Below are 20,012 nucleotides of genomic sequence, written 5' to 3' on the forward strand. Positions count from 1 at the left end.
CTCCCATCAATGTGTTGATAAGCAATTACAAAGGTTAATAAAGATGGATAAATAAAGGTTGTCAGAATTGATGCTGCAGATTGCAGTGGGTGAGGTGAGTTGGACGTACTCTTAGAAAGAGATTGTGTAATGGGAGGCATCAATCTGTGTAGGGCATGATCGTGAATTATAGAACACTGAGCTGGAGGATAATCTTTTGAGCCTGTGTGAGAGAGCTTTGGAAAAAAATCTTAAATGCATAAATTCCTTAAAAATGAAGTGTTAGAAAATCTATTCAAAATAATCTTAATCCAGGAGCATGGATATGGAATGTTTCTGGATTTACTCCTGTGACCTTAGCCTCAGATGTGACATACTTGCTGACCGTTTTTAAATTGTCAAACGTTCCTAGTACAAGCTAAAATTAAGTATACCGTTTTGTATACATCTTTCTATTCAACAATATCGACACCACGATCATAGGCCTAGAAATTCGCTCGTGCCATAAGTGCACAGCCTGCCATATTGGAATTTGCGCCTTTGTAGGCTGCACTCCAAATGCATTCTAAAACATTATTAACTTATTTAAGTGTAGGACCCTTTTGTGAAATTGGTCTGCCCCACAACCTGACTCATCACGAGATAAACTCATGGCGTTAATGGTCAGAAGGACCCCGTAGGAACGCTATTTAAACAGCTTACCCCTCTGGACAGGATAGTTGCTGCTTTGTCTTCAGGCTGCTCGTTAACTTCTGGGACATTTTTTTTTAGGCTATTTTCTGTGTTCCACAAGTGAATTCTGAGTTCTGTTCACAACCTTGTGCTGGTGCTGCACTGCTTTCATCTGCTTTGCAAAGCGTTTATTCCAGTTATGGTAGGTCTGCCTTTCGGGCCGGATAAGGAGGAGGAGGGGGTGGGCCAACGAAGAAGAAAGGAGAGGTTCGATTGACCGTGATGAGGAAGCTCGAGCATCTCAGGGCCTTGAAGGCCAGCTTGTAGACTGCATCATCTTTACGTGGGCCGGGACAGTGTGGCATTGACAAAGATATTGGCAGAGTTAGTGTGTGGTGCAGTCATGCTGTCGTCCTTAGAAACTTGTCATGTAGAGTGTTTAGGGTGAGATAGAATTGAGAAGATAAAAAGAAGTTAAGGTGTGAAGAAACCCTGAGCGACATCTCGTCCAGCCCTGTGACTCGCCCCCTGCTCATGATGTCCAGCATGTCGTCCTTGAGTGGGGAGCGGGTGTTCAGGTGACCTCTGGCCTCATCATCTACTGCCTCATGTTGTGTGCGACCTTCTCCTGCAAGAAGGAAGGGAATGTTAGTATCGGCCTTCTGAGCTGTTTTGAGAATGTGCCTGTCATGGCGAATAGTGAAGATGTATGTAAGATATGAGGGGTGGGGAAGTGAGAGTTGCAATCATGCTGTGAGTAGGAGGTGCAGAGTGTATGAGTAGGAGGAGGAGTTGGTGTGAAGTGTGATGCAGTAATTGTGGGGATTAATTTAATGAACATACAAAAAAAAATTGGTTTATAAATTTGTAAGACACTAGCTCTCAGAGGAAATAGTGAATTATTTACTCAATCTTTCCTCGGGAGTGCACTTAAAAACAAGGCACCATATTTTTTAATTGGCAGCAGCAATTGCAAATAATTTAAACGAGGTGTAAAATCTAGTGTATTGTCCACTTTGGTATGAAGGTCACACACAAACTTTTATGTCAACTGTCAAAGAAAAGTTGTGCCTCAGTATTTGCATGTTGTAGGTGTGGCCTACTCAGTGGATTGTACTGTTGTACACTTAAACTGAAACCAAAAAATCAGATTTGTTTTAATAGCTACTTTTATTTAATGAAAATATAGCTGATTTTTACTAAAATGCCAGCAACATTATACCACAAACATCAAAAATCAAAACGGGCTTTGATTTGTCCTTAATTATGAATGATCAATCCTTTCATTACAGGAAGAAAACTCCAATGCCAAATCTTATAAATGGAATATTCTTCTGAAAACGTTACGAATACATATATTCTTATGATTGGATGTACTCAAATATGCACTCCTTTTTTTGCTCCTGCTCCTTGATGAACACACCCTTCAACGCCATGCATCTATGATGGAGAATTCTGGACCATCAGAGTGGTCACAGGCAACCAGCGATGCTGTGGTTGGCTGATCACCATTGGGGACTTCCTCTATAATAAATCTTTTACTCTGCAGAGAAATGCTGACCTCTTAGTGCCACCCTGTGCAGCAGCACAGATAAGGTCAGGAACTCAGCAGGAGAGGCGAGGTGATTCAGCTTGCATCCCTTTCCGATCTGGTGTATACAGTGCCAATCTACAGTTTACTTGGGCAACAGCTTGCACATTGCTATGTTTTAATAGGAGGAAAGAGAATTTGAATTGAACCATTCTATCCTGCATGAGCTTGTCGTTCATTTGCAGCTGGATTTTTATTTTGATTAACTTTTTTGTTAATGCACCCTGCTCCATCACTCTTAACTGCTTTTGCAGGCGATGTCAAAGTCCATAGGTGCAGTGACTTGCAACTTCATGTTCAGGCTTCACTGAAATCTAGTCGCTCTGTACTTTTTGTGTATAAAGCAGACAAGCAGATGATTAATAACACAGGGCAATGATGTGTTTTACATAAATTTATCATTAAAAGGGGTGGTTAAGCTCACAATACTATTATAGGGCCCAATTTTGGCCATGATTTGCATCAATTTTTTTGGAGTAAGTTATTTTTTCTGGCATAAGTTTAAAAAAAATGGCATTTTCCCCAAAAAATTTGCTCCAGAGTAAGTCAGTTAGGTACAATTTTTTAAAGTTTTTTTTCCAAAAGGGGGCGTTCCCAGACACTTATGCCAGTTTTGTCCATTTATGCCACTTTGGCCAGCAAAAACTTACTCTAAATCAATTTAGGTCAGCGTATGTGGCCAGCTCTGAAAAACGTTTCGAGCAGTTAAGAAATCGGCACAGGTAAGTAAGTAAGGATCTGCACCCAAGCACCAAACATTCCAAATAAAAGTTAAAATAACTAAATAAAAATAAAGAACTCTGGTAAATCCTACCTTGGGCCGGGGAAGGCAGTAGGCCGGCCTGTACGGGAGGCCATTCGACGAGGGATAGGGGAAACCGGCAAAGACGCATCGGGAGTGGGGGGAAGAGAGGAAAGGCAGGGCTCCACGGCATCGGGAGGGAGCCGTGTGCGACCATTCGGCCACGGCTAGGGGCGGCGAACATCGTGTCCTGCTGACAGCTTGCAGGACATGCTGGGAGGGCGAGGAGCATGCGCGCAGACTCCACTGCGCATGCGGACAGCTGTCGGCAGTGTTTTCAGCGCAGGGCTGTAGCTCCGCCCCCCCCCCCCCACACCGCGCCAGAACCCGGGACACTTGGCAGAGGGGCCAGGATACTAAGAAAGTTTTTTGGCGCCCTTTCCAGCGCACAAAGTCGGCGCATAAAGGGCCAGTGCGCCAAAAAAACGGGTTGGACAAAATTGGGCCCTTAATAACGAATGGCATCTTTAGATTAGTGTGATTGTGATGCTACGCTTAATGATTTGCATTTGAATATTTAGCTTCCTCATCTATTTAGACTGGATAGACTCGTAAAACTTGATGTCAACTTGTAAATCATTTAAAGTGAGCTATGCAAGAGCACTATTCAGAGCTTGTGTGTAGAACAACTTCAATCTGGAATATTACAAAAAAAGGAATGCCTTATCATCTTAAACCTGGATTCTCCCTCTGAGGGTTTGCTATTCAGATTTGTTTATATTACGGCCAAAAAACGTCATTTTTGTTTTATAATTTTTCACCCCTCCATTTTTTTAATTTTCAGAACTTTTCAAAACTAGTGTGAAATGGAGGGTATGGATTTATGTGTGCAGTTGCCTCATGCAGTAAACTGCCAAACTTCACCGAAGTGCCGAGTGGAGGGCGCCCAGGTGGACAGGTACAATTGAGTGAGAATGTTTCTGTATAAATCCACGCAGCTGGTGCTAGTGATGATGAGCTGTCTGCTCTGCTAGGGCGAGAGGGACCCAGGCCACGAGTTACTCAACGAATATCAGTGGCCAGGAGCGCCTGATACCACCGAGCACAGTTGACAGAGACCAGGGGTAAATGGGTCACGAGCCTGCTCACTCAACCCAGGAACAGTATTTCCCACCCTCTTTGGGAAGGGGATAAGAAATGGAAGGGTCATGCAGGGCTTGATACGCTCCACAGTACACTCCGTATTATAGAACAGCCTAACTGATGTCTGGAAAACTACAGTAAAAATCATTACTATGCTAGATTTGAGTTTAACTTTTTTTTTTTCTTCTGTTCTGTATAGGTTCGTGAATTAGGTGGCATTCCACTCATCCTGGACAACTGCAGCATCGATGAGAACAATCCTTGTATCCTTTTCTGCAGTACTGACTTGTTTTGATTTTCTATAAAAGAATCCCTTACATCACCTCAGCTGAACATTGCCTTCCATACCTCTGCCCCCTAAACAGAGAAATCAACGTTTCAGCATTTAAATTTCTTGTCCCTATTGGCCTGGATTTTGCGGTCGATATGGCGGCGCATACTCTGAGTATGCCATCATACCTCCGTTGAAATCCACTGCAAGTTCGGGATTGCCACATGTGCGTGCGTATGTGTGAAATCTGGAACTTGCAGTCTGTCAGCGTATGTGTTGACAGGCCATCTGTGCCAGCCACGAAAAAGCAATCGTTGGCAGAGTCGACCGACTGGCCAGAAATTGCGCATGGAAATGTTACTCCTGATAACATAAGAAATAGGAACAGAAGTAGGCCATATGGCCCCTCGAGCCTGCTCCGTCTTTCAATAAGATCATGGCTGATCTGATCGTGCACTCAGCTCCACTTCCCTGCCCGCTCCCCATAACCCCTTATCCCCTTATCGTTTAAGAAACTGTCTATTTCTGTTTTAAATTTATTCAATGTCCCAGCTTCCACAGCTCTCTGAGGCAGCGAATTCCACAGATTTACAACCCTCTGAGAGAAGAAATTTCTCCTCATCTCTGGTTTAAATGGGCGGCCCCTTATTCATGCCCTCTAGTTCTAGTCTCCCCCATCAGTGGAAACATCCTCTCTGCATTAACCTTGTCAAGCCCCCTCATAATCTTATACATTTCGATAAGATCACCTCTCATTCTTCTGAATTCCAATGAGTAGAGGCCCAACCTGCTCAACGTTTCCTCATAAGTCAACCCCCTCATCCCCGGAAGCAACCTAGTGAACCTTCTCTGAACTGCCTCCAAAGCAAGTATATCCTTTTGTAAATATGGAAACCAAAACTGCACGCAGTATTCCAGGTGTGGCCTCACCAATATCTTATATAGCTATAGCAAGCCTTCCCTGCTTTTATACTCCATCCCCTTTGCAATAAAGACCAAGATACCATTGGCCTTCCTGATCACTTGCTGTACCTGCATTCTAGCCTTTTGTATTTCATGCACAAGTACCCCCAGGTCCCGCTGTACTGCAGCACTTTGCAATCTTTCTCCATTTAAATAATAACTTGCTCTTTGATTTTTTTTCTGCCAAAGTGCATGGCCTCACACTTTCCAACATTATACTCCATCTGCCAGATTTTTGCCCACTCACTTAACCTGTCTATGTCCTTTTGCAGATGTTTTGTGTCCTCCTCACACATTGCTTTTCCTCCCATCTTTGTATCATCAGCAAACTTGGCTACATTACACTCAGTCCCTTTTTCCAAGTTGTTAATATAGATTGTAAATAGTTGGGGTCCTAGCACCGATCCCTGCGGCACCCCACTAGTTACTGGTTGCCAACCAGAGAATGGACCATTTATCCCAACTCTCTGTTAGTTAGCCAATCCTCTATGCATGCTAATATATTACTTCCAACCCCGTGAACTTTTATCTTGTGCAGTAACCTTTTATGTGGCACCTTGTCAAATGTCTTTTGGAAGTCCAAATACACCACGTCCACTGGTTCCCCTTTATCCATCCTGTTCGTTACATCCTCAAAGAACTCCAGCAAATTTGTCAAACATGACTTCCCCTTCATAAATCCATGCTGACTCTGTCTGACCGAATTTTGATTTTCCAAATGTTCTGCTGCTGCTTTAATAATGGAATTCAAACTTTTTCCCAACCACAGATGTTAGGCTGACTGGTCTATTGTTTCCTGCTTTTTGTCTGCCTCCTTTGTTAAATAGGGGCATTACATTTCTAGTTTTCCAATCTGCTGGGACTTCCCCAGAATCCAGGGAATTTTGGTAAATTACAACCAATGCATCCACTATCCCTGCCGCTACTTCTCTTAAGACCCCAGTATGCAAGCCATCAGGTCCAGGGGATTTATCTGCCTTAGTCCCATTATCTTACTGAATACCACCTCCTTAGTGATTGTGATTGTGTTAAGTTCCTCCCTCCTATAGCACCTTGACTATCCACTTTTGAAATATTGTTAGTGTCCTCTACTGTAAAGACTGATACAAAATATTTGTTCAGGGTTTCTGTCATCTCCATGTTCCCCATTACTAATTCCGCGGTCTCGTCCTTTATGGGACTAACATTTACTTAAGCCATTCTTTTCCTTTTTGCAAACCTCAGGCATTCATGAAGGGGAAATCATGTTTAACTAATTTACTGGAATTCTTTGAGGATATAACGAGCATGGTGGATAGAGGTGTATCGATAGATGTGGTGTATTTAGATTTCCAAAAGGCATTCGATAAGGTGCCACACAAAAGGTTACTGCAGAAGATAAAGGTACGCGGAGTCAGAGGAAATGTATTAGCATGGATTGAGAATTGGCTGGCTAACAGAAAGCAGAGAGTCGGGATAAATGGGTCCCTTTCGGGTTGGAAATCGATGGTTAGTGGAGTGCCACAGGGATCGGTGCTGGGACCACGACTGTTTACAATATGCATAGATGACCTGGAAGAGGGGACAGAGTGTAGTGTAACAAAATTTGCAGATGACACAAAGATTAGTGGGAAAGCGGGTTGTGTAGAGGTTACAGAGAGGCCGCAAAGAGATTTAGATAGATTAAGCGAATGGGCTAAGCTTTGGCAGATGGAATACAATGTCGGAAAATGTGAGGTCATCCACCTTGGGAAAAAAAAAACAGTAAAAGGGAATATTATTTGAATGGGGAGAAATTACAACATGCTGCGGTGCAGAGGGACCTGGGGGTCCTTGTACATGAATCCCAAAAAGTTAGTTTGCAGGTGCAGCAGGTAATCAGGAAGGCGAATGGAATGTTGGCCTTCATTGCAAGAGGGATGGAGTACAAAAGCAGGGAGGTCCTGCTGAAACTGTACAGGGTATTGGTGAGGCCGCACCTGGAGTACTGCGTGCAGTTTTGGTCACCTTATTTAAGGAAGGATATACTAGCTTTGGAGGGGATACAGAGACGATTCACTCTGCTGATTCCGGAGATGAGGGGGTTACCTTATGATGATAGATTGAGTAGACTGGGTCGTTACTCATTGGAGTTCAGAAGGATGAGGGGTGATCTTATAGAAACATTTAAAATAATGAAGGGGATAGACAAGATAGAGGCAGAGAGGTTGTTTCCACTGGTCGGGGAGACTAGAACTAGGGGGCACAGCCTCAAAATATGGGGGAGCCAATTTAAAACCGAGCTGAGAAGGAATTTCTTCTCCCAGAGGTTGTGAATCTGTGAAATTCTCTGCCCAAGGAAGTAGTTGAGGCTAGCTCATTGAATGTATTCAAATCACAGATAGATAGATTTTTAACCAATAAGGGAATTAAGGGTTACGGGGAGCGGGCGGGTAAGTGGAGCTGAGTCCATGGCCAGATCAGCCATGATCTTGTTGAATGGCGGAGCAGGCTCGAGGGGCTAGATGGCCTACTCCTATTCCTAATTCTTATGTTCTTGTTATGTTCTTATGTTCTATTAATTAAACATTTTCAGATCATAAATTATACACATACACTATATCAAATGAGTTTCTGCAAATATTGGCCCACATTACAGTTTTAATGTCGAAAATTACCAAAAAATTTGATTTTCCGTGAGGTTGGTGGAATGAAGGTAATTACGAATAAAATTCCAAGTCTGTAAATTGTAATTAGATCAGATTTTGGGATTCCATTACAACTCATTACAGGATTCCCTTCAGAAATGATTCAAATAGCATTCTGCTTTGTGATTGGAGGACAAGGCCCTCATGATCCCAGGTGTGTCGCACTGCCTGCGTCCCTGGGATCCGTGAGCCATTAGGCTGCCCTCCGCCTCGCAACCTCAGACCGCAGCTTTTCGCAGCCTCGCCACCAGCAGGCAGGTTTGTAATTCCTCTGTGGGTTGGAGGTGTAATCCAAAGGTATGTTCCGACCGCAATTTTTGACCCCTTGTCTTTCATTTCTCCAAAATAATGTCATGAAATGTAACAGCAACAAACTTGTTAGAAACTTTTTATTCTGCTTTAACTTTTCTGATATGTTTTCACGGTATTGAAAAGTGTTTTATTCTGGTATCAACGGACTGACATTTTGAGGAAATTTGCAATGCAAAAAATATGTTCTTGGGAACCTTCATTTTTTGACATGCTCATACAAAAATCTTGACAGTAGAGAGCGGTTGTCCTACATGAGAGATCGGGGCCTCGGGTGCATAGTTTGATGGAGTAGGCCTAACATTTGCATGAAATTCCAAAACTATGCCTTTGTTTCTAAAAACGTTTGGCGCAGAGATCCTTTGTCTTGACCTGCCCAAATATATATTTTTTTCAGTTTTGTGTGGAGTATGGGAAGCGCCCATCACACGTCACATGTTCCATCTCTTCTCGGAAACAGACCTGTTAAAGTAAAGCTTTTGCCTTGTTGCCTTTGCCCACATCTCTCTCCAATTTAATGAGTCTAGACAAGCCATGGTTGCGACTCCTGTATTAAAAAGGAAAAAAATCAGAACTAATGAAAAAAACAATACTCTTAATTGTGGACTTGCACATGTGACTCGTGTATTTATTTCCCTCTTATTAAGCACTCATAGACCCACGGATCTCAGGGTTGTAGGCAATTCGGAAGTATCCCTGGGATCTCGTGGGTCCGGTCCTCCAATGAGAAAGGAGGATTACATTTACGAACGGAATCCCCATAAACCTAATGGAATCCCGAAATAATTAAACAATTTACACAACTGCAATAAAATAACTGTTCTCATTTTCAAATTCAATTAAAAGTCCCTGCAATACAGCAAATACAATAAAAATTAGATTTTTTGAAAAATAATGGTCAATATTTTAATCCGAGCCAAAATTTGCATAAACTAATTTTAAGTGTTTGTGCATCAATTTTTACTTTTAAATGTTTAATTTAAGATTTCTATTAACCCTTACGCTGGTGAAAACAGGTCCTACACTTGCTTTTACCAGATGTAAGGGTTCCGTGGACTTCTGGGCAGCAGATGTCCACGGAATGTACCAGCGAATGTGAATTTTTAGTCAGTTTGGTAGATTTCGCATGCGGAAACCCAGAAGTTGCGGGGCCTTTCGGAAGGCTTACGACGCGTAAGCTAAGCGTAAGCTATCATCAGAACCACAAATTCCGGCCCATAGTTTTTAGTTTCCTTTTATGGGCAGAAGCTAGTGGAGTCAAGAAAATGAATAATGCCGATTTCTTGGTCCTATGGTGAATCACACTTGCTGTGCTCAGGTCATATAATTCAGAGTCTAATTATGGCCTCTATTCACGTGATCCAGTTTCGCTTTATAGTGACAGGTTGGTGATTCATTGTTGCATTGTATTTGAATGACCAGTGTGGGAGTTGAAACCTTTTATACTTCAGGATGACGTAAATCAAATCCTGAACAGAACAGCTACCTTCTATTGAACTCAAGTAGTTATTCCAGAATAGATTCATTCACCAAATATCACCTTTATCCACCAAGAAGTTAGCTTTCCTCATCCTTCAGTGTCCACAGACAACAAATAAATACCCTACCGTTCAACAGGAGAAAGCAGTGAGGGGCGCAATGTTATATTGAGGCTGTCTTGGAAAGTTTCAAATTGTGCTTTTGAATATAAAAAGCAAAGAAAAAAATGGCATGATGATTAATGATTATTTTAAGATTTGGTACTAAATCAGGCCTTTTAAGTCACACAAAAGTTATCCAGATGAAAAGCTTAAGGTTAAAGATGTCCTTCGAGGTGTTGTATACTGACAATCGGCAAGAAGTTTCTGTTTAGGAATGACGTATAGTGTGAAGAAGAAAAATTAAACCATGACACTCTGGTACCTTAAGATAGCCCAAGTGTCTAAGTACATTGACAATACAACAAACATATATTGATCTCGCACCTTCATGGAAGTAAATATGAACACCGAACACAAGTGGAGTTGAGAAAAGGCATGGTCTAATTCGATGATTTGTAAACTGGAGAGAGGACAAGAAAGGATCCCATGAAATACAATTTTTACACAACCTGACAGACCAAAACACAAGCATAATGGTCAGTCGTGTGAGTTGTGGGAACCTACTGTGTTCTTTCCTTACATCATTGGTTCTGGTTGTGTGAGCTGAATATATTGAATAATATTTTTGTAAATGGTAAGTTTTCAGGTGGAGGGTTTAATTGGTAGCATTCCAAGAGAAAACCAGATTGTCGGAATTACGCTACCTGTATTACCTTTTAGCTACATGCTGTTATGTTGTTTGAGATCACTGTTCACAAATTCTACTGTTCTACGTAGTGTATACTTTTGAGATCTCAACAGTGAGTTTCAATATGGTAAACGGATCAAGTATGGGTTTATATCCAGCTCCTTTACTCAACAGGCAATTTTAGACAGAGTTCATTTTACCCTATCCTTTAAAGTAGTGGTCCAGGTGCATGTTACAATAATAAAAATAGTCAGGCCTTCCACTCTGAGGGATTCTCTGATGGTATCCGATATTATTCCTGTCCTGATCTGTTCACATCAACATATACATGATAGAAAATTGCACTCTTGTAGGTTTGTTGATCATACTTTCCTCCTTTCAAAGATGCAGAGCTCTGAAGGATTTAAAAACCTAATTAGCTACTGGCTGAACCTTTTTAATGCACGCCTTGACACGACAGCTAAACTATTATAATCCTTCCCATTTTTAGCTCAGAACTTTTTGTTTTAGGAAGCTTGCCAAAATCAGTTGATCGCTCCAAGTCTTGTTCACCCATCACCCCTGTACTCGCTGACCTACATTGGCTCCCAGTTCGACAACGCCTCAGTTTTAAAATCTTCATCCTTGTTTTCAAATCCCTCCATGGCCTCGCCCCTCCTTATCTCTCTAATCTCCTCCAGTCCTGCAAGCCTTTGAGATCTGTGTTCTGGTCTCTGGTGGCGGAACATGGGAGTGCATGCTTTACAGATGCACAACATCCCGCCCCCCGCCCCCCGCCCCCAAAGTCAAAGTCAAAGTGAAAACTATTTTCAAGGTGAGGCGGTCAGGAGCCTTTCTTTCCCTGGTGGACCGCCTCGGTACAAATGTCTGTTCTGGTGTGTTGGCTGTGCCCTCGCTGGGCTGGCGTGTTGTTGGCCCTGCAGAGCTGCTGGGTGAGCCTGGCCTTGTTGGGCGTGATGGGTTCAATTTCCTGGTCCGGGGTGATGTTGATCCTTCGGGTGTGTGTTTTGGGCTCGAAAAAGGTGGTGTCTGCTGAGGATTGTTCAGGGCGGTCTGTGAACCACAGCCTCGTTTGGTCCAGGTGCTTTCTACAAATTTGTCCATCGTCTAGTTTGACTACAAACACCCTATTCCCTTCTTTAGCTATCACCGTGCCCGCGATGCACTTGAGACCATGTCCATAGTTTAGCACATACACAGGGTCATTCAGATCAATTTCCCGTGACATAGTGGCGCGACCATCGTTTACATTTTGTTGCTGCCGCCTGCTCTCGACCTGATTATGCAGGTTGGGATGAACCAGCGAGAGTCTGGTTTTAAGTGTCCTTTTCATGAGTAGCTCAGCCGGGGGTACCCCTGTGAGCGAGTGGGGTCTCGTGCAGCAGTACTTGGGACAGGCGGGTTTGGAGTGAGCCTTCTGTGACTCGTTTAAGGCTCTGTTTGATCGTTTGTACTGCCCCCGCTCTGCCTGCCCATTGGAGGTTGGTTTAAACGGGGCCAGTGTGACATGTTTGATCCCATTGCGGGTCATGAATTCTTTAAATTCGGCACTGGTGAAACATGGCCCGTTGTCACTGACCAGTATGTCAGGCAGGCCATGGGTGGCAAACATGGCTTTCAATGGTGACGGTGGCGGTGCTTCCCGACATTAATTCACATTTTGAAAAAGCATCCACCACCACCACCACCACCAGGAACATTTTACCGAGAAACGGGCCCGCATAGTCGACATAGATCCTCGACCATGGTTTGGAGGGCCAGGACCACAAACTTAGTGGTGCCTCTCTGGGCGTGTTGCTCAACTGAGCACATACACTGCATTGCCGTACACAGGACTCTAAGTCAGACTCGCTATCGGGCCACCACACGTGGGATCTGGCTATCGCTTTCATCATTACTATACCCGGGTGTGTGCTGTGGAGATCCGAGATGAACGTCTCCCTGCCCTTTTTGGGGAGACTACTCCCCAAAAACTCCACTTCTGTTGCCATGAAGATGCATTTCGACCTACGTGATCCAGTCGCTGGAGGACCTCCTCCAGGTTTCGTAGGTGCTCGATGGCGTCCCGACCCATGACCAATATGTCGTCCTGAAAAACCACCGTGCGTGGTACCGACTTGAGTAGGCTCTCCATGTTTCTCTGGAAGATCGCTGCAGCCGACCGAATTCCAAATGGGCATCTGTTGTAGACGAACAGTCCCTTGTGCGTGTTGATGCAGGTGAGACCCTTCGAAGACTCGTCCAGCTTCTGTGTCATGTAGGCCGAGGTCAGATCGAGCTTGGTGAATGTCTTGCCTCCTGCCAGCATCGCAAATAGGTTGTCTGCCTTAGCTCGCGGGTATTGGTCCTGTAGCGAGAAACGATTAATAGTTACTTTATAATCACTGCAAATCCTGACCGTGCCATCAATTTTGAGTACTGGAACAATCGGGCTGGCCCACGCGCTGAATTCCACTGGGGAGGATGATGCCCTCGCATTGCAGCCTGTCCAGCTCGATTTCCACTCTCTCCCTCATCATGTGAGGTACCGCTCGCACCTTGTGGGTCGTACCTTCGTCCCGGAAAAGTTTCCAATGCCTGTCTCAAAAAGGGAAGGAAATTTGTTAAGAACCTGGGTACATGAGGCCTCATCGACATGTGATAGCGCTCGGATGTCATCCCAGTTTCAGCGGATTTTGCCCAGCCAGCTCCTTGCAAGCAGTGTGGAGCCATCGCCCGAGACAATCCAGAGTAGCAGTTCGTGCACTGTGCCCTCGTAGGTGACCTTGACCATGGCGCTGCCCAGGACAGTGATAAGCTCTTTGGTGTACATTCTCAGTTTCGTGTGGATGGGGCTCAGGGCTGGTCTGAGTGCCTTGTTGCACCACAGTCTCTCAAACATCTTTTTACTCATGATGGATTGGCTAGCGCCAGTCTCCAGTTCCATGGCTACGGGTAAGCCATTCAATTTTACATTTAGCATTATAGGTGGACATTTCGTCTCAAATGTGTGCACCCAGTGTACTTCAGCATCTGCCTCCTCTCTCTGAGGCTCGAAATTGCTTTGATCCACCATGGACCGATCTTCCTCTGCCACGTGGTAAGCAGGTTTTGCAGAGCTTGCAGCTCGTTTGCAAGCTCGTTGGAGGTGCCCCATTGTTCCACAGCTCTTGCAAACATACCCTTTGAAGTGGCATGAATAGGCTGAATGGAAGCTTCCACAATGCCAACAAGGTATGAATTGCCTTGCATTCATCCTTTGTTGCGGACTCCGAGTCATCTGGGTCACCTGAGGCCTGCTGGCAGTTGCAGATTCGTGGTTTCTGCCCTGTACATTTCTGTTCGCAAACACAGTTCCAGTTAATTTATAAACATTGCTAGCACTTGTGTGCTGAAAGATTTGTTTGGTGTAATCACTGGTGGACATAAATGCCTGTGCTATCGCAATGGCCTTACTGAGGGTCAGTGGCTCTGCAGTCAAAAGTTTTCGTAGGATGGTCTCGTGGCCAATGCCCAGTACAGAAAAAGTCCCATCAAACCATCAAACTCACATTGTCCTGCAAGTTGCCTTAGCTTGGCGACATAGCTCATCACTTCCTGACCTTCAGATCGCTGGTAAGTGTAGAACTGATACCTTGCCATCAGCACGCTCGCCCTCGGGATAAGACGCTCCCGAACCAGTGTACACAGCTCCTCATACGACTTATCTGTGGGTTTCACCGGAGCCAGAAGATTCTTCATGAGGCTGTAGGTCGGTGCCCCGCAGACCGTGAGGAGGATCACTCTCCTTTTTGCAGCGCTTCCTTCTCCGTCCAGCTCGTTGGCTACAAAGTACTCGTCTAGCCGTTCGACATAGGCTTCCCAGTCCTCACCCTCCAAGAACCTCTCCAGGATGCCCAGAGTTTGCTGCATCTTTGCGTTGGATTCGTATTCTCATCAACAGTTATTGTGTTCCTAACACAGATGAGACTGCACACAGAGAGGTTAAAGTAACAGTGACCTCAGTCTTTATTAAGACATTCCAGAGTGAGGAACAGGCCTTACGGACCGGCTTATATGCAATGCTCCCAAGGAATGCAGGGATCCCTTAGGACTTCAGGGATTGCGCTCTCTGGTGGCGGAACATGGGAGTGCACGCTTTATGCAGGTACAGCAGGCGGGAAGAAGGCAAATGGTATGTTGGCCTTCATAGCAAGGGGATTTGAATATAGAAGCAGCGAGGTCTTACTGCAGTTGTGCAGGGCCTTAGTGAGGCCTCACCTGGAATATTATGTTCAGTTTTGGTCTCCTAGTCTGAGGAAGGACGTTCTTGCTATTGAGGGGGTGCAGCGAAGGTTCATCACACTGATTCCAGGGATGGCTGGGCTGTCATATGAGGAGAGACTGGATCAACTGGGCCTTTATTCACTGGAGTTTAGAAGGATGAGAGGGGATCTCATAGAAACATATAAGCTTCTAACGGGACTGGACAGGTTAGATGCGGGAAGAATGTTCCCGATGTTGGGGAAGTCCAGAACCAGGGGACATAGTTTTAGGATAAGGGGTAGGCCATTTAGGACTGAATTGAGGAGAAACTTCTTCACTCAGAGAGAGTTGTTAACCTGTGGAATTCCCTGCCGCAGAGTGTTGTTGATGCCAGTTCACTGGATATATTCAAGAGGGAGTTAGATATGGCTCTTACGGTTCAGGGGATCAAGGGGTATGGAGAGAAAGCAGGAAAGGGGTACTAAAGGAATGATCAGCCATGATCTTATTGAATGGCGGTGCAGGCTCGAAGGGCCGAATGGCCTACTCCTGCACCTATTTTTTTATGTTTCTATGTTACAAATACACAACAGATACCATCGCGACTTAAATCCTATTGGACAACAGAGGTTGTGGAGATTCTATTGAGTTGAGCCAGGAAAGTACAGCAGTAACAGTTGGATGATCACTTTCTGGACTTACTGGAAAAAAATGTTCATTTATGCCTTTCCTCTATTTCTTCTGATTTCCAGGATGATTCACAAAATCTGTGCCAAGGAAACCGCGGTCATCTTAATAATGATGTGCTGATTGAGGAAAATCTTGTTCTTCATTCTTTGCAGGTTGCCCATTTCAGATCCATTCAGTGCAGGATCTACTGTTGCAAATGTAGCATCACATATAGTACAGCAATGCCCAAATCTCTCTCTGTGAGGGCTTATGGAGCGTCTTCCTCCCAAAAGTTTGTCAACATCCTTCGCCTGCTCCACAACAACATGCAGGCTATGATCCTTACCAGCGGATCCGTTACAGACCCATTCCACGTCCAAACCGGGATCAAACAGGGCTGCGTCATCGCTCCAACCCTCTTCTCAATCTTCATCACTGCCATGCTTCACCTCACTGTCAACAAGCTCCCTGCTGGAGTGGAACTAAACTATAGGATCAGTGGGAAGCTGTTTAACTTATGCCACCTCCAGACCAGGTCAAGACCACCCAAACCTCTGTCGTTGAACTGCAGTACGCGGACGACACCTGCGTCTGCGCACATTCGGAGACTAAACTCCAGGATATAGTCGATGTATTCACCGAGGCATTTGAAAGCATAGGCCTTACGCTTAACATCCGCCAGCCTGTCCTCGCCGCACAGCACTGCCCCCCAGTCATCAAGATTCACGGCGCGGCCCTCGACAACGTGGACTACTTCCCATACCTCGGGAGCCTCTTGTCAACAAAGGCAGACATTGATGCGGAGATTCAACATTGCCGCCAGTGCAGCCTTCGGCTGCCTGAGGAAAAGAGTATTCAAAGACAAAGCCCTCAAACCTACCACCAAGCTGATGGTCTACAGGGCTGTAGTAATTCCCGCCCTCCTGTATGGATCAGAGGCATGGATGACTTGCAACAGACACATCAAGTCGCTGGAGATATATCACCAATGATGTCTTCACAAGATCCTGCAAATCCCTGGGAGGACAGACGCACCAACATCAGTGTCCTCGCCCAGGCTAACATCCCCAGTATTGAAGCACTAACCACACTAGATCAGCTTCACTGGGCAGGCCACTTAGTTCGTATGCCAGACACGAGACTCCCGAAGCAACTGCTCTATGCGGAGCTCCTTCATGGCAAACGAGCCAAAGGTGGGCAGCGGAAACGTTAGACGGACACCCTCAAAGCCTCCCTGGTGAAGTGTGACATCGCCACTGACGCCTGGGAGACCCTGGCCGAAGACCGCCCTTGGTGGAGAAAGTGCATCCGGGAGGACATTGAGCTCTTCGAATCTCAACGCTGCGAGCGTGAAGAGGTCAGGCGCAGGCAGCGGAAGGAGCGTGTGGTAAATCAGTGCCACCTCCCCCTTCACCTGACGAATATCTGTCCCACCTGTGACAGGGTCTGTGGTTCTCGTGTTGGACTGTTCAGCCACCAAAGAATTCACTTTAGGAGTGGAAGCAAAACTTCCTCGATTCCGAGGGACTGCCTGTGAGGTATGAGGATTGATGACATTTAAGAGGGCTATCCTATTTAAACCGAATGGCTTTCTTCAGTGACGGAAGACTTTTTAAAAGCATTTTAAAAGCCTTACCGTAAAAATCTGTAACGGGAAATGAAAATAAATTTTCCGATGGCAGAGTTGAGTGAATTGGATTCTAGGATCTTTGTGTTTTTGTTTCCTTGCTGATCAGAAACCATCAGGAAAATCAGAGGCCATCCTACTCAGACCTCTTTGGGGACCTCTTTCTTGACCCTGCCGACAAAGTAGCTTCTTGGGGCTGGATTTTACGAACCTCAGCGGATCCATGGCGGGTGATGTCGGTGGCGAGTCTCGGCCCCACTGCTGGTTCCATCCCGGCCTCTGAAATAATTTTCCCCAGATTGGGCTTGTTAAGCACTCTAGCGCGATTCCCGGACAATTAGAGGAAGCGGGTCTGGTGACATCATTTGATGACACGTCATCAGCCAGTTTCCTTAAAGGGACCATGGCCAACTTTATTTTGACATTTGTGCTGTCAGTGTTCCAAAGCATTGAAGTGTTGCAAACACTGACAAGCATTGCACAAAGGTACACAGCTGCATCCAGGCTCTCCCATGACTACCTCCATATGCTTAAGGAGGGAGTCACAGCACACGGGAGATCCTCTTCTCTTCCCATGGGTGGAAGAGACCTCCCCAGGAGATCAACACAGCATGCACAGGAGGACACAAGCAGGGACGTGATCAGGAGGACCTGGGTGCAGTGCCGCGAACGTTTCAATGATCTCAGTAGATCATGAAACATTAGTACAAAGCCACACTCAACCTCATTTTGCTGTGCCTCTCTTTACATCCCCATCACTCTGCCTTCCCAACCCTGCTCCTGCACACCCTTACTCGCACCAATTTACCCTTACACCTCCACCCATCTCTATCTATATCATCATTTCCCCATCTCACTAGCCAGCCTTCACACTCACCCTCATCCTCGTGCAATATTGCCAACTAACAACACACAACGGTAGGCACTTGGGTGTTTTATGCAATGTTCATGTAAAGTTTCTGCTAATGTGGTGTCAAACATTGAAACCTTTATTTTCAACACTTTGCGTTCTTGGATAGATTTGTGTGCACCTTTGGAAGTGGCTTAGTGAGTTAACGGTACATCCCGCAATGGCGTTGAGTGTAAATGGAATGGTTCGGGCATTGCAGGGATACTTTATGGTGTTGCTGTACAGCATTGAGTGAAATAAATCTGGCCATGGTGAGGCCATCCTTGGCCTCCCAGGCAGCATTGTGTTCAGGTGCTGATGTCCTGTGTCCTGTGCAACATCAGTTGATTGCAGAGAATGTTGGTGCTGGTGGTGTGCCTGGTGATGCTGGTGTTGGGGCTGATCGTGGTGGGACTCTGAGGACCAAGGTGAGAGTTTCAAGGGCACCCATGCTGATGAAGTAGATGGCAGGTGAAGTAGAGATGACAGAAGCGATCTGTCAATGGTGGAAGAGGTAATGAACTCACACTGGATGGAGACTTGTGTAAAGACTTGTAGCATTCTGAATCTGTAGTGGAAATGCAGTTTAGGGAAGCTAGTGGTTAAGGGAACATATCTCAGTTAGTTGGGAGCTTTGACTTGACACTTGAAGCTGGCAACTCAACAGCTGATTCAATGGCCACTGACCTCTTGCCTCAGCTCCACAGTCGCAGTCTAGGCACAGCGGGAAACCAGTGGGCGACCTGCCAAATTCAAAAAGTTGGAAAAACCCCATTGATAAGTGGCTGTAAACAAGCCACTAATGAATTTAATTGCCTCCCCTGCTGCTGCGTGTCAAGTCTGCTCAGCGCTGACAGACCCGACATTTGGTAAAGGTGGGCGGCGGTAGGTTGACAACAGGGTCCCAACCAGCTGGGGAGAAAAAAACACTTTTTTTTACTAGTATACAGGACCAAAAATTACATGCTAATAAATCAACAAATACAGAAGTCTGATAACCTCTCCGATCCCAGAAGCCCTTTGCAGACTCTTGAGGTCCCAGTGACTGAGTTTGAAGACCTGTGATGTAAGTGGGGATGGGGGACAGTGAGTGACCTCAGGGGTTTGCTGCATTTGGGTGGCAGGTTTGCATGGAGAAGTTGGACGACCCTCAAAAAATTAGAAATTCGTCAGCACTGGTAGGAATAGAATGGTAAAACTCTGCCTTTCTATTATTTAGCCATAGCGTATTGCAGATTGCACTCGATCCTTTTCCAGCACTTTCACCCACTGGGTTTCGCAGCTTAAAAAATCCCCGTAAATTAGTTTGGCTTGAGAAAGGGGGAGTGAACCGATCACAAAGCTCTTCATCATCCATTTGACTATCTGTGGGCTTGTCACTTTACTGCTATTATCTCCATTGTCTGAATGACCTAGTGTGTTCTAGGAATGCCTCAGGGATGGGGTTGAGGGTTAAAGAGATAGAATTGTTGTGAATCTAAGGTTTAATTAAAGGCCAGGCAGTGCTGACCAAAAGGTATAATTTTGTTTAAAGAAAATAAAAAGCCAAATTGAGATGTCTGAAAACAACTGCACGTATAAAGGCTTCATTATATTTTGGAATTTAGCATGGCAATGCTTGGACAATAGATCGAAAATAATTTTTTTTTTAAAGTACTAATTATTGAACCTGTGCAATGAGGAAAAACACTGATTTATCATCTTACACAGAACTGTGGTAGCACCCAGGAGAGGTCTGCAGGTCAGAATGTTCATCCTTCTTAGTTGGTTGGGGACAGCATTGAAGTGGAAAGTGGTGAAAGAAAAGTTGTGGTTTAAAATATTAACCACTCAATCTTTCTGAATGCAAACTATAACTTTGAGTTGTAAATGCCACATGTTGCTTTAGAGAAATAAGAAAAAAAAGAGTTGAAGGAAGGAACATTGCACAGTTGTTTTGAACTGTTTCTTTTCCTTCTAGTGATGTTTGGAATTATTGATGTAGCTGTATCTTGTAATG

At 45.0% G+C, this 20,012-nt stretch overlaps 1 protein-coding gene across 2 annotated transcripts in view; it reads left to right on the plus strand.

Moving 5' to 3' along the window:
• Positions 1–20,012, plus strand: part of atxn10 (ataxin 10) — a 321,911-nt gene that overhangs the window by 238,107 nt on the left and 63,792 nt on the right. For both annotated transcript variants that reach the window (XM_070900534.1, XM_070900535.1), the window contains one exon: positions 4,327–4,390. In XM_070900534.1, coding sequence (XP_070756635.1) covers positions 4,327–4,390 — 64 coding nt within the window. The remainder of the gene's footprint in view (positions 1–4,326; positions 4,391–20,012) is intronic.

This window comes from Pristiophorus japonicus, chromosome 15 (genome assembly GCF_044704955.1).
Source record: "Pristiophorus japonicus isolate sPriJap1 chromosome 15, sPriJap1.hap1, whole genome shotgun sequence".
Taxonomy (NCBI): Eukaryota; Metazoa; Chordata; class Chondrichthyes; family Pristiophoridae; genus Pristiophorus; species Pristiophorus japonicus.